The sequence below is a fragment of the Pseudopodoces humilis genome, chromosome 29, assembly GCF_049639895.1.
Source record: "Pseudopodoces humilis isolate 2021_Gansu_Grassland_sample_001 chromosome 29, ASM4963989v1, whole genome shotgun sequence".
Taxonomy (NCBI): domain Eukaryota; kingdom Metazoa; phylum Chordata; class Aves; order Passeriformes; family Paridae; genus Pseudopodoces; species Pseudopodoces humilis.
This window is the reverse complement of record NC_142228.1, coordinates 1,577,114-1,590,606: the sequence shown is the minus strand read 5'-3', so window position 1 is coordinate 1,590,606 and position 13,493 is coordinate 1,577,114. Positions and strand designations below refer to the sequence as shown.

General features: G+C 65.6%; 1 protein-coding gene across 2 annotated transcripts in view; it reads right to left on the bottom strand.

Moving 5' to 3' along the window:
• ARHGAP23 (Rho GTPase activating protein 23) overlaps positions 1-4,986 on the bottom strand; it is a 29,993-nt gene extending 25,007 nt beyond the window's left edge. For both annotated transcript variants that reach the window (XM_088068037.1, XM_088068038.1), the window contains exon 1: positions 4,909-4,986. In XM_088068037.1, coding sequence (XP_087924163.1) covers positions 4,909-4,959 — 51 coding nt within the window. In that variant the 5' untranslated portion in view covers positions 4,960-4,986. The remainder of the gene's footprint in view (positions 1-4,908) is intronic.
• Between the last annotated feature and the right edge of the window lie 8,507 nt (positions 4,987-13,493).

Sequence of the window (13,493 nt, the reverse complement as noted above, 5' to 3'; positions counted from 1 at the left end):
CCCCGGCCCCGTTCAAGGATGGGTGTCCCGGGGTGGGGACAGTGGCCATGAACCCCCCCCTGACACGAGGGACAACCTCGGCGTGACGCCTGAGGGTTTGGGAGGGAGCTCAGCCAAATCCCACAGCCCTGGCTGGCTGCTGAAAACAAGGAGCCAAAAGGGGGTCCTGAGCTTCCCCCCGGCCACAGCGAGGACAGGAGGTGGCTTTGGGGACACGGATTTGGGGACACCAAGCTGCGGTGGCAGCTCCCCAGCAGCGTGAGGAGCAGCCGGACATTTTTCCGCAGCCCACACGCGTCCATCGGCCGAACGTCCAGTCAGCGTCCCCTCCCTGGCCGGGGACATCGATGTCCTGCCACTGCTGCCACACCAGTCACCGCCAGCCCCGCTGGGGACCACGCTTGGCCCTGGAAAGCGCTGGCACCGCAGCCCGGCCCCCGCCCGGCGCGGCGGAGAAAGAGCCACTATGTGCCACAATGGCCCGATTGTCCCCTGGAGCCACCGGGCTCTGTCCCACCCGCCCCGGGGCTGCCCCACGCGCTCGGGCCCATCAAGGGACCCTCTGTCACCCTCGGTGGATGGCGGGGGGGGGGACGGTCACCGTGGGCACCCCGGGGTGTGCGGTGACAGGTCAAGGGGTGTCACCGGTGGTGGGTGAGCGGAGGGGTGATGGGGACCTGGCTGGTGGCTGAAGGGGACACGAGGCTGGGGCTCAGGGCTGTGGCAGGAATCTGTTCCCTGGCCTGGGATGGCTCCTGGAATCCCAAATCCTTCTGGGAAAGGGGTTCCAGTGGGTTCCAGTGGGTTCCAGTGGGTTCCAGTGGGGGAGAGAGGAGGGTCCATCCCTGTGGTCACCAGGGCCATCCCCACTGTCACCAGGGCCATCCTCGTGGTCACCAGGACCATGCCTATGGTCACCATGTCCCATCCCAGTGGCCACCATGCTCCATCCCATGGCCACCAGGTCCCATCCCCACTGTCACCAGGGCCATCCCCACTGTCACCAGGTCCCATCCCCACTGTCACCAGGTCCCATCCCCATTGTCACCGCTGCCTCATTTTGGTCACTTTGGGACAACTCATCCCCTCTTCCCCACATCCAGCCCCACCCTCCCAAAGACCGGGGCCAGCCCCACACCCCGACACCCTCCATCCCTGAAATCCACCTCTCTCCAAAGCCCGGGGACACCAAACCCATCGGGAATGTGACCCTGGCGCGGCCGTGGTGGCACCGGCCTGCCGGACCACACCGCCGCAGCAGGTCTTGCGCCACGCCAAGGTGTGCCCAGGCTGCCAATTAGGGAGGAATTAATGAACTTCTGGGGAGAAGCTGCCACGGAGAAAGGAGGCGACTGCTCCGGGTGCTCCGGGCAGGAGGTCAGCGGCGCGTTTGAGGCAGCGATCTGAGGCAGCCTGAGCCAGGCCGGCTCCTGGAGAGCTGGGAGGGTTTTGGGAGAGCTGGGAGGGTTTTGGGAGAGCTGGGTGGTTTTGGGGAGAGCTGTGATGGTTTTGGGATAGCCATAAGGATTTTGGGATAGCCAGGGGGGTTTTGGGATAGCCAGGGGGGTTTTGGGATAGCCAGGGGGGTTTTGGGATAGCCAGGGGGGTTTTGGGATAGCCAGGTGGATTTTGGGATAGCCAGGTGGATTTTGGGATAGCCAGGGGGGTTTTGGGAGAGCCGTGAGGGTTTTGGGAGAGCCAGGAGGGTTTGGGGAGAGCTGTGATGGTTTGGGGAGAGCCAGGAGGGTTTTGGAAGAGCTGAGAGGGTTTTGGGAGAGCTGGGTGGATTTTGGGAGAACCGGGCAGGTTTTGGGGAGAGCTGGGTGGGTCTGGGGAGAGCTGTGATGGTTTTGGGAGAGACAAGTGGGTTTTAGGAGAGCCAAGTGGATTTTGGGAGAGCTAGGAGGGTTTTGGGATAGCCAGGAGGGTCTGGGGAGAGCCGGGCGGGTTTTGGGATAGCCAGGAGGGTTTTGGGAGAGCTGTGACGGTTTTGGGAGAGCTGTGACGGTTTTGGGAGAGCTGTGACGGTTTTGGGAGAGCTTGTGACGGTTTTGGGAGAGCTGTGACGGTTTTGGGAGAGCTGCGACGGTTTTGGGAGAGCTGTGACGGTTTTGGGAGAGCTGTGACGGTTTTGGGAGAGCTTGTGACGGTTTTGGGAGAGCCGGGCGGGTTTTGGGAGAGCTGCGACGGTTTTGGGAGAGCTGTGACGGTTTTGGGAGGGCTGTGACGGTTTTGGGAGAGCTGTGACGGTTTTGGGAGGGCTGTGACGGTTTTGGGAGAGCTGTGACGGTTTTGGGAGAGCTGCGACGGTTTTGGGAGAGCTGTGACGGTTTTGGGAGAGCTGTGACGGTTTTGGGAGAGCCGGGCGGGTTTTGGGAGAGCTTGTGACGGTTTTGGGATAGCCAGGAGGGTTTTGGGAGAGCTGTGACGGTTTTGGGAGAGCTGTGACGGTTTTGGGAGAGCTGTGACGGTTTTGGGAGAGCTGTGACGGTTTTGGGAGAGCTGTGACGGTTTTGGGAGAGCTTGTGACGGTTTTGGGAGAGCCGGGCGGGTTTTGGGAGCGCGGCGTGGCCCAGCTGGCACAGCCGGCCCCGCCGCTGGCAGGCTGGAGGCAGCCAGGTCGATATTTTCCAACTTGAGAGCTTAAAATAGGTCATCTATCTCCATTCCTTTTTAAATCAGGTCTTGCTGCCTTGCCGAAGACAAACTTGGTTTATTAATGGGACGGCAGCGACTTGAAACCTAATCCTGTTTTTTCCCTTTTAATGAGAATAAAAGGCCATCCCGGGGCTCGGCAGCTTCCCAGGATAACCCCCCTCACCCCCGGGTGTTTTCTCCACGTGAACCGGGGAGAGGCTCCAAATTCCACTTTGGAGCCGCTCCCACGCTCAGCATCCCCCACACCGACCCCAACCCGAGCTGAACCCCCCAAAAAAACCCCCAAACCCACGGTCCCCAAACCCCAAACAACGCCGGGGCCCGCAGCAGACCCTGCCCGGGGGGGGTTTAGGATCACACATCACCCCCCCGGTGTCCCCGCGGGGCCGGGTGCCAGCGGTGACAGGGACACGGCGAGGTTGAGCCGCAGAGGTCGGAGCCCTGGCAGGGCTGTCCCAACCCCGGGGTGACCAGCGGGACCCCGCGGTGGCACCGCGTGGCCCGGGCCCGCTGCCCGTGCCAGCTTTGGCGCTGGCGAGGCGCGATTGCGGCAGCAGCCCCGAGCACAGGCTTTTCCTGTCTTTCAAGTTCAGGGTTCAGAGAGAAAGGAGGGGGGGAAAGGGAAAAAAAAAAAAAAAAATAAAAGAAAATAAGAAAACTGAGTTAAGAAACTCAATTTGTCGAGTAGAAGCAGCAGAAGGGGTTCGGGGGCAGGAGCCACAAGGGGTAGGAGAGGGTTTGGGGACGGTGGGACACCGTCCCTGCCCCACAGCCCTGGGGGCGGCCGCCGGGCAGGATTTCTGTGGGTGCAGCACTAAATCCTCACAGGAGGATGGCAAAGAGCCTTCGTTCCCACGCGTGCTGGGTAATGAACCCCTCTAAATTCACCCCAAATCCCCCCAGCGCCCCAAATCCCCCAGCGCCCCAAACCCCCCCAGCGCCCCAAATCAGCGACTCGAGCCTTGCCCCGGGTGCCGCCCCCCAGCAGGGCACATTTCACCCCAAAACGCAGCAGAAAAGGCGATTTCAACATTCCCACACCCCATCCCAAAACCCCGAGCGGCAGCGCCCAGCGGCGCGGAGTGAGCAGGGATGAATCCCAGGAGGAACCATGATTAATGCTCAGCCGCTCGCCCAGCAGCTCCTCATCCCCGAGCCATTTCGCACACCCCAATTAATCCTTTGAGGCCGGTTATTACCCCCACGGCCGGGGCCGAGGAAGCCGAGTTCAAAAAAAAACCACACCAGGAACTGAGGAACAGAGGCCAAATTCAGCTGTGGGGCGAGGAGGACGCGCAGCCTCTGCCAGTGCCACACCGCGGGGTCCCCACCGCCACCAAACCCCAGCCCCACATCCCCCCAGCGCTGTCCTCATCCCCACGCCGAGGATTTTGGCACAAAACGGGCAGGAAATGGGGATTTAGCCAGGGCTGGGCTGGCCTTCCTTGGCACCACCGGGAGACGGGAATCGCCCTCCGCTGCAGCGGCGCCGGGCGATGCCGGTGCCCACCCGCGGGTCGGAAAATCCTGGGGGGCTGCTCGGAGTTTTGGGGGGTGGGTTTGAGCTCCAGGGGTTCCTGGGCATTCCGGGGGGGGTTGCTGCCTGCCTAGAGCCGGGCGCTGGCGGGGATGGATCCGCCGGAGGCACGCGGAGCCGGCCCCGGGAGTTTCGGAGGAAGTGCGTGGGTGTCCGTGGGTCTCGTCCCGGGAAGGGGCAGCTCCTTCCCGGGGTCTCCCCCTCGGCTCCGGGCCCGCATCCAGGCGCCGCAGCCCCTCCGCCCTGCCACGACGCCGCTGTGGCTGGGGACAGGCCACCGTGGCCACCAACGCCCGGGACATGGCGTGGGGGGGGGTGGGGGGGGTGTGCTGGACACCCCCCGGTCCCGCTCCGGGGAACCGGCTCGGTCCCGGTCCTGTCCCCGGGGGACATCACCCAACACCCGGCCCCAGTGCCAGACCTCGGCGCCATCCCAGTCCCGGCCCTACGCTCTCCCAGTACCTCCCAGTTCCCCCAGTCCCTATTCCCCCAAACCTACAGCTCACCCAGTACCTCCATTTCCTCCCAGACCCCATTTCCCCGAGCCTACGCCCTCCCCAGTCCACCCAGTATCCCCCAGTTCCTCCCAGACCCCATCTGGCCGAGCCTACGCCCTCCCCAGTCCCCCCAGTACCGCCCAGCGCCGCTCCCAATCCCCATTCCCGCGACCCCAGCGGGTCCCCGGTGTCGCCGGTGTGGCGGGTGTCGCTCACCGCGGGGGCGGACGGCGGGATCCCGACCAGGCAGAAGGCGATCCCATTCATCGGGGCGCGGCGGGCGGGCTCGGTTCGGCCCGGCCCGGCTCCGCACGGCTCGGTTCGGCGCAGCCCCGCGCGGCGCTGCCCGGTGCGGCCCCGCACGGTGTTGGGTTCGGCCCGGCCCGGCCCCGCACGCTGCGGTCCGGCTGGGCTCGGCTCGGCTCGGCTCGGGCTGGGCCGGCGGCGGCCCCGGCCCCGGGTGCGGCTCCGCCTCCTCCGGGTGCCCGCGGCGGCGGGCGGGGCGCGGGAGGCTCGGTACGGCCCGCCCGGCGGGAGGGACCGGCTCGGCACCGGCACCGGGGGGCGGGCTGCGAACGGGGACCGGGACAGCAGAACCGGCACCGGGTCAGCGGGACCGGCACCGGGACAGCAGAACCGGCACCAGGACAGCAGAACCAGCACCGGGATTGCAGGGTGGAAACGGGGACCGGCACTGGGACAGCAGAACCGGCACTGGCACCAGGATTGCGGGGCAGGAATGGGAACCGGCACCGGGACAGGGGAACCAGCACCAACCCCGGGATGGCAGGCTGGGAATGGGGACCAGCACCGGGGAGGAAGGGTGGGAATGGGAACCGGCACCGGGACAGCAGGAACCGGCACCGAGCTGGCTCTGGGATGGGGACCAGAGCAGGCACCAGGACACCGGGACTGGGATGGACACGGGACTCCCAGGAACAGGAAAGGGACACCCAGGGACAGGGACAGGACACCCAGGGATGAGGATGGGGACTGGGATGTGTCACCCAGGGACACCCAGGACAGGACCAGCCAGGACAGAGGGACAGGGACCACGAGCTGACCAGGACGGGCACAGAGGGAGCTGGCAGAGGGATTCCAGGAGAAGCAGGACAGGGAAAGCCGGACAAGAACCAGCAGGGTGAGGCCAAGGCCGGGCATTGCTGGACGGAAGGACACACGGACAGGAAACGCCAGGACAGAGGGACAGGAGTGACAGGGACTGGCACAGGCAGACGTGGAGACGGAAACAGCCTGGTCGGGGCTGACAGACGGACAAAGGCTGACACAGACCCGCGAGGCAAGGAAACAGCGAGCACAGGAAACAGCTGGACAGACGGATGGACAGAGCCTGGCGATGGGGACAGCTGGGATGGGGACAGCCAGCAGGGCCTGGCCCGGCTCAGGCCGCTTGGACTCAGCAGAGCATCCCAAAACCGCCGTGGAGAAACTGCTGAGGGAATGAGCCCCGCACCCAAATTTGGGGGTGCGAGCAGCACCTCAAAGGCTCCGCGGTGGCAGGAGGTGACTCCAGTGCCATGACACGAGCCCCGAGTCACCTGCGGCACCAGCTGGCACAGCCAGGACCCAGCACCCGCCCTGAGGTGGCACGGGGGACAATTTTGGGAGGGAAACGGAGCCACGTGTGACAGGAGAGTGGGTGGAGGTGCAGAAAACTGGGAGGAATGATGGCCTCAAGCCTTGGGGACACCGGGACACGGCCGGGGGGTGGCAGAGTCACCAGAGTGACAGGGCTGGAGCCAACAGGGCCCAGCGAGGGGCTCAGGGCAGGGCACAGCAGGATCATCTCCCGTTATCCCCCCACTGCACCCCGAGATGGCTCCTCCCATGCTGGCGGTGTCATTGTCCCCACCCTGTCCCCAAAAGGGACAGAGCTCCACTTGTGGGACAAAGGTGGGGGTTGGAAAAATCCCCCAGAGCAGCCCAGGGCGCACAGGGAATTCCAGGGAGACGTAGCATCCCAAACCTGCAGCTGGGATGCTGCCGAGGGCTGCGCCAGCCCCCCGAGATGTCCCCGTGTCCCTGCCAGCCCCGAGGCGCTCCCCGAGTCCCTCCTGAGCAGGCGTTTCCCTGCCCGCATCCCAGGTCTGCCCCAGGGAATGCCAGCCCCCGATACCCCGCATTCCCGGGAATGCCAGCCCCCGACATCCCGCATTCCCAGGAATTCCAGCCCCCGACACCCCGCATTCTCGGGAATGCCAGCCCCCGACACCCCGCATTCCCGGGAATGCCAGCCCCCAGCACCGCCGCTGCCAAGCGCGAGTTCTCCGCGACACCATTAAGAAAATTCTGTGTCAACAACAACTTCCTCCGGGCGCCCGGAGCCAGCGCGGCACCACCAGAACAAATAAACACCCGAACCGGCGGCGACAGCCGCGGGAACACCGGGAATTCGGGCCCGGAGAGAGGCCACAGAGCCCGGACAGGGGTCACAGGGGACGGACAGAGGCCACAGAGCCTGGACAGAGGCCACAGGACCGGCTCCTGGGCTGGCATCTCCCGCCTCTGTCATTCCAGCTGGGATGGGCAGGGGACAGCAGCAGGGAAGGGACGTTCAGGGACAGGGAATGGACAGGGGTGGGACCACAAAGGACATCCCAGGGTGGACAAGGGTCACTCAGGGATGAGGACAGGGATGCAGCCACCCACAGCATCCAGGGGTGGGACGGAGGGGTTTTTCCCTCTGGAAATGCGGGCATTGACCACGGGGTCACCGCTGTCCCCTGCCCGGCCTTGGGAGCCAGGAGGGGACAGTGAGGGGACAGTGAGGGGACAGTGAGGGGACAGGAGTTTCCTCCGGACACCCCCACCCCGACTGCGGCCCCCCCAGGACCCACGGAGGGTCCCCTGTGTCTTCTTGTGGGGACAAGGGACGCGTCCCCGGGGTGTGCCAGGCGGGCGGTGCCAGCGGCTGCCCTCTGCCTGCCCGGCCAGGCAGGACCGGCCACCCCCGCTGGCCGCCACTGGCCACTCTCCAATGCCACTTTCCAGGAAATGTCCCCTCCGGCTGGGTTTGGCACCGCGGGCCGTCCTAACCCGTGTCCGGCCCTTCCCCGAGGAAGAGCGGAGTCCTCCTCCAGCGGTGCCACCCGCTCCTGTCCCCACCTGGCAGCGCCACTCCTGGGGGTCCCTCCTGTGTCCCCAGCGAGGGGACACGGCCACCTCCGGCCAGGCTGGAGGATCCCGGCACGGAAAAGCCGCTGGCGGCAGGACCCAGCTGTGGATCCCGGGATTCTGAGTCCCCTCCTGGTGTCCCCAGTGCCACCCAGGGAGGTGACACAAGCTGAGCTGGCCCCGTGGCCCCTCGCTCTGCAGAGACAGGGACTGACCCCCGCAGGAGGCGCGGTGGGGGCTGAGCCCCAGCCTGCTGGGAGGGGGCTCCAGGAGAGCCCCCAGCCCCATCCCCGCCCCATGGCACTTTCCCCACGGGTGTCCCCAAGGCGCGGGTGTCACCGTGCCTCAGCTGCTCCCTCCCCACCCCGAAGAATTCCCATTCTTTGTCTCCCCCAGCCCCGCCCCGGCCCCTCGCAGCCCCGCGGGGACATCCCCGCCCCTGTGTCCCCACGTGCAGGGTGGGACAGCGGCACACACCTGCCGGGGCTGCCCCACGCCCCATTCCGTGACCATCCACCCGAAAATCACCGCCCTGCCTCTCTCCCGCTGCCCACCAGGCAGGGCAGATCCATCGCTCCTCCGTCCTCCCCCTCCCCAATCCCAAATCCCAAATCCCGGCAGCTGCAGGAGCGGATCTGGGGGAGCCGGAGCCCCCCCCGCCCGCCCACCCACCCACCCGGGCTGCCGCTCCCTGCGGAGCCGCTTCCGCGCAGCAGACAAAGGGAGCGAGAGGGGGAATCCTGCCTGGAAGATGGGTTTTAACCTAATCCCGGGAAACGGAGGAATTAAACGAAGAAAAGCAAAAGCGGGGCGCGGGGAAGAGGAGGTGGGGAGGGGGAGCGGGGCAGGGCAGCGCTGCCCGAGGCCGGACAGTGACCAGGCGCTGCCCAGGGTGGGTGGCGTGGGTGCCCCGCTGGGGTGGGGTCTCTCCGGGTGCGCCCCCAGCGCTCTCCCGGCTCCAGGCAGGCGCTCCCAGCCCGCAGCTCCCGCACGAAGCCATTTTGAGCGGGCGGCAGACGAAAGGGTTACGGCCCCAACCCCTCCTTCCCTTATCCCGCCGGGATAAACAACAGCGAGGCCCGGGGGGCTCGGGGCCGGCAGCGGAATCCCGGGAGCGAGGCAGCTCAAAGCCGGGGGGGCCGCCCAGGACTTACGTGCTCATCCCACATCAGGGAGGGGCCGCGATGCTGCCGGGATTTGGGGTGCCCCGGGCGCTGCGCAGCATCCCCGGCTGCCGTGGGCGGTGGGAGCCGCTCCCGGGAGGAGGGAGAGCGGCCGGGCAGCGCTGCCGGAGCCTCCCGGCCGTGCCCGGTGCCGGCGGGCACATGCCAACCTGCTGCCGCTCACGGCCTAAAATTACCACGGCCCCTTTCCAGAGGCGTCGCCGCCAATCAGGGCGGCAGGGAAGGCGTGCGGGCGGCTCGGGAGCTCCTCTGCATTGCAGCTGGATGTGGGAAGAGGGGGATTTTTTTTTTATTTCCCAGCGGGAATGCGCAGCCGGCTGGCGGGGGCTCGCAGCCCCCGGGGGACGCTGAACCCCGGCGATGTCGCCGCGGGCCACGCGCGGTGGCTTTGCCGGTGGGGCGGGGGGCACCCCGGGGGTCCCGGGTGCGGGGTGGGGGGGTGATGGCGGGTGGTGACCAGCACGCAGCCGGGTGACATCGCCACGCTGTGGCACCCCCGGCGCTCCCCCCTCCTCCGCCGCTTTTCCCGGCTCGGGGGAGGTGGGGCGGGGGGGGGGATGGATTTTGCAGCACGCGGCCCCCAACGTGCGGCCGGAGCTCGCTGCGTGCTGGGGACGGGCCGTGCCCGCAGCCGAGCCTCCCAGCGGGGCCCCGGAGCTGCCCCGGCCCCTCGGGGGGTGCGGGGGGTGCGGGGCACCCACGAGGCACCAAATGCTGCTCTGGGATCGGGGCTGAGCCGGAGGGGTGGGGGAGGCGGGGACCCCCGGGCTGCGGGCTGAACCCCACAACTGGGAGAGGGGGGTGATCCCCACCCCAAACCCCTCCTGTCCGAGAGACCCCCGGCCCCGGGTGGGCGGCGTGGAGGGGCCAGCACAGCCCGGCCGGAGCGGGACAGGGGCTGGAGGCGTTGGGATGGGGAGACAGAGGAAAGGACCCCCCCACACACACACCCCGAGGTTTTTCCACACCCTCACGGCGGCTCCAGCCCCGATCCCCGAGCAGAAACCCCCTCCCCAAATCGCGGGGAAGACCCACCCCGGGCTGTGTGAGGCAGAGCGGGGAGGGGGTCCCGGGGCACACCCGGGCTGGGGGAGGCACACCGGGGGCTCTGGGGGTCTCGGTCCCGCCTGGGCGATGCTGCGGGGGGGCTCAGGTGGTGCCGGGGCAGCAGGTGGGCGGCGGGGAGAGGGCGGGAGGTGACGCCGGGGGCCGGGGGAAGGTGGGGAGGGACGCGGCAGGGCAGGAGGGGAGCACAGCACGGCCGGGTGGCGTCCCCGGGGGTGTCGGACCCGTCCCGTTCCTGCTCCCGCTCCTTATCCCGGTCCCGATCCTACCTGCTCCATGGAGCCGCTCAGGGGGCGGGCGCGGCGGTCCGGCCGCGGGCCATGGGCCGGTGGCGGTGCCGGTGGCGGGGCCGGTGGCGGTCCCGGGGCCGGGGGGGGGGCCGGCGCGCCCCGGTGCGGCCCCGCTGCCGCCGCCTCTCGCCGCCCCCGCCCACGCCCGGCGCCGCCCGGCGCATCCCGGGAGCGGCGTCATGTGGGCGGCGACGGGAGGGGCGCCCCCGGCCCCCCCCGGACCCCGCCGCCGCCCCCCCCTCCCTCCCCTCCGCCCGGCCCCTCCCGGGACCCCGCCAGCCCCATCCCGCTGCTCCATCCATCCCTCCCTCCTTCCATCATCCATGGATCCATCCATCCTCACCCTGCATCCCACATCCCACCTGCCCTGCGCACCCAGCTCCACTCCGAATCCATCCGTCCATGGATCCATCCACACATGGATCCATCCATCATCCATCCATGGATCAATCCATCCATCCATGGATCCATCCATCCATCCATGGATCCATCCATCATCCATCCATCCATCATCCATCCATCATCCATCCATCCATCATCCATCCATCCATCCATCCATCCATCATCAATCCATCCATCCATGGATCCATCCACCCATGGATCCATCCATCATCCATCCATGGATCCATCCATCATCCATCATCCATCCATCCATCATCCATCCATGGATCAATCCATCCATCCATCCATCCATGGATCCATCCATCCATCCATCATCCATCCATCCATCATCCATCCATGGATCAATCCATCCATCCATCCATCCATGGATCCATCCATCCATCCATCATCCATCCATCCATCATCCATCCATCCATCATCCATCCATCATCCATCCATCCATCCATCCATCCATCCATCCATGGATTCCATCCATCCATCCATCCATCCATCCATCCATCCATCCATCCATCCATCCATCCATCCATCATCTATCCATCATCCATCATCCATCCGTCCATCCATCCATCATCCATGGATTCCATCCATCTGTCCATCCATCCATCCAAGATCCCATGCTGTGCCTCAGTTTCCCTCGGATCTCCCTCCCCACCCCGTGGCTCAGTTTCCCTTGTTCCCACATTCCCCTCAGCACATTGGGACGAGCGAGGCTGAGGAGGGGAAGCGCCCCCATCCCCCTCAAAATGTGACATCCCCTCCCCCAAATTGGGGGGTTCAGACACCCCGGGCCCACCCCTGGGTCGGGTGGGATTGAGGGACTGGATTTAGGGATGGGATTTAGGGATGGGGTTGAGGGATGGGATTTAGGGTCTGGATTTAGGAATGGGATTTTGGGGTGGGATTTAAGGACAGAATTTTGGGATGAGATTTCGGGATGGAATTCTGCAGTGGGATTTAGGGATGGGGTTGAGGGATGGGATTTAAGGACGGAACTTCGGGATGGGATTTAGGGACGGAATTTCGGGCCGCGATTTAAGGACGGAATTTTGGGACAGGATTTAAGGACGCCGAGCAGCTCCCTGACCCCCACCGGCATTTCCCCCCCAGGGTGGGCACCACCAGCATCCCCCCACCCGCCGCGGGGGTCCCGGGGGGCTCCGCAGCCCCCGCGGGGTTGGGGTCGGGGGGAGGCGGGGAGGGAAGAAAGCGCCTTTGTCCGGGGGAGCCCGCGGGGGCCGCGCCGCTTTCTGATGCAAATGAACGCTAAAAATAAATCCCGGCCCCGCCGGGGCTGCTCCAGACCCAACAAAAGCCGCTTTTTTGGGGGCCCGCGGGGGCAGCGAGGGGGTCCCCGGGTCCCCGAGGGCTCCTCCGGGCCGTGGGCGCATCCCGGGGTTCCCCAGTCCTGGGAATGAATCGCCCCGAAGCTTCCTCGGGGCTGCGGGGACCCCAAATCGGCCTCGTTCCCCATCCTGGGACCCCAAATCAGCCTCGTTCCCCATCTTGGGGTCCTAAATCAGCCTCGTTCCCCATCCTGGGACCCCAAATCAGCCTCGTTCCCCATCCTGGGACCCTAAATCAGCCTCGTTCCTCATCCTGGGATCCCAAATCAGCCTCGTTCCTCATCCTGGGACCCCAAATCAGCCTCGTTCCCCATCCTGGGACCCCAAATCAGCCTCGTTCCACATCCTGGGACCCCAAATCAGCCTCGTTCCCCATCCTGGGACCCCAAATCAGCCTCGTTCCCCATCCTGGGACCCCAAATCAGCCTCGTTCCTCATCCTGGGACCCCAAATCAGCCTCGTTCCTCATCCTGGGACCCCAAATCAGCCTCGTTCCACATCCTGGGACCCCAAATCAGCCTCGTTCCCCATCGTGGGATCCCAAATCAGCCTCGTTCCCCATCCTGGGACCCCAAATCAGCCTCGTTCCTCATCCTGGGACCCCAAATCAGCCTCGTTCCCCATCCTGGGACCCCAAATCAGCCTCGTTCCACATCCTGGGACCCCAAATCAGCCTCGTTCCCCATCGTGGGATCCCAAATCAGCCTCGTTCCACATCCTGGGACCCCAAATCAGCCTCGTTCCCCATCGTGGGATCCCAAATCAGCCTCGTTCCCCATCCTGGGACCCCAAATCAGCCTCGTTCCCCATCCTGGGACCCCAAATCAGCCTCGTTCCCCATCCCAAGGTTCTGTGCCTCGTTTCTGGGGGCACCCAGAAATCCCCGAGGGGTTTTGGGGTGTCAGGAGCACCCTGGGGTCACCCTGAGCTCCCCCCAAATGTGTTTTGGGGCACTGGGAGCTCCCTGATGGATTTTTGGGGATCCCAGAACTCACCCCAAACAAGTTTTTGGGCACTGGAAGACTTCAGATGGTTTTTGGGGTACCAGGGGCATCCAGGGGGGCACTGGGATCACCCTGGGGGGGCACTGGGAGCTCCCTGATGGATTTTTGGGACACCCAGAGCTCCACCCCAAACATTTTTGGGCACTGGGAGCTCCCTGCTGGATTTTGGGGATACCCAGGAAGGGCACCCAGAGCTCCCTGATGGATTTTGGGGGTGCCAGGATGCCCCAAAAAAGGGACAAAAATGATCTGGAGGGGCTGGGAAGGTTCTGGATCCACCACAAAAAAAAAACCAAAATCCAACAATTTCCAAGATTTTTATTTCAAACCCTTTCTCTCTTCCCTTCCCACCCTCCCCGTACAGCAGAAAAAAAAACC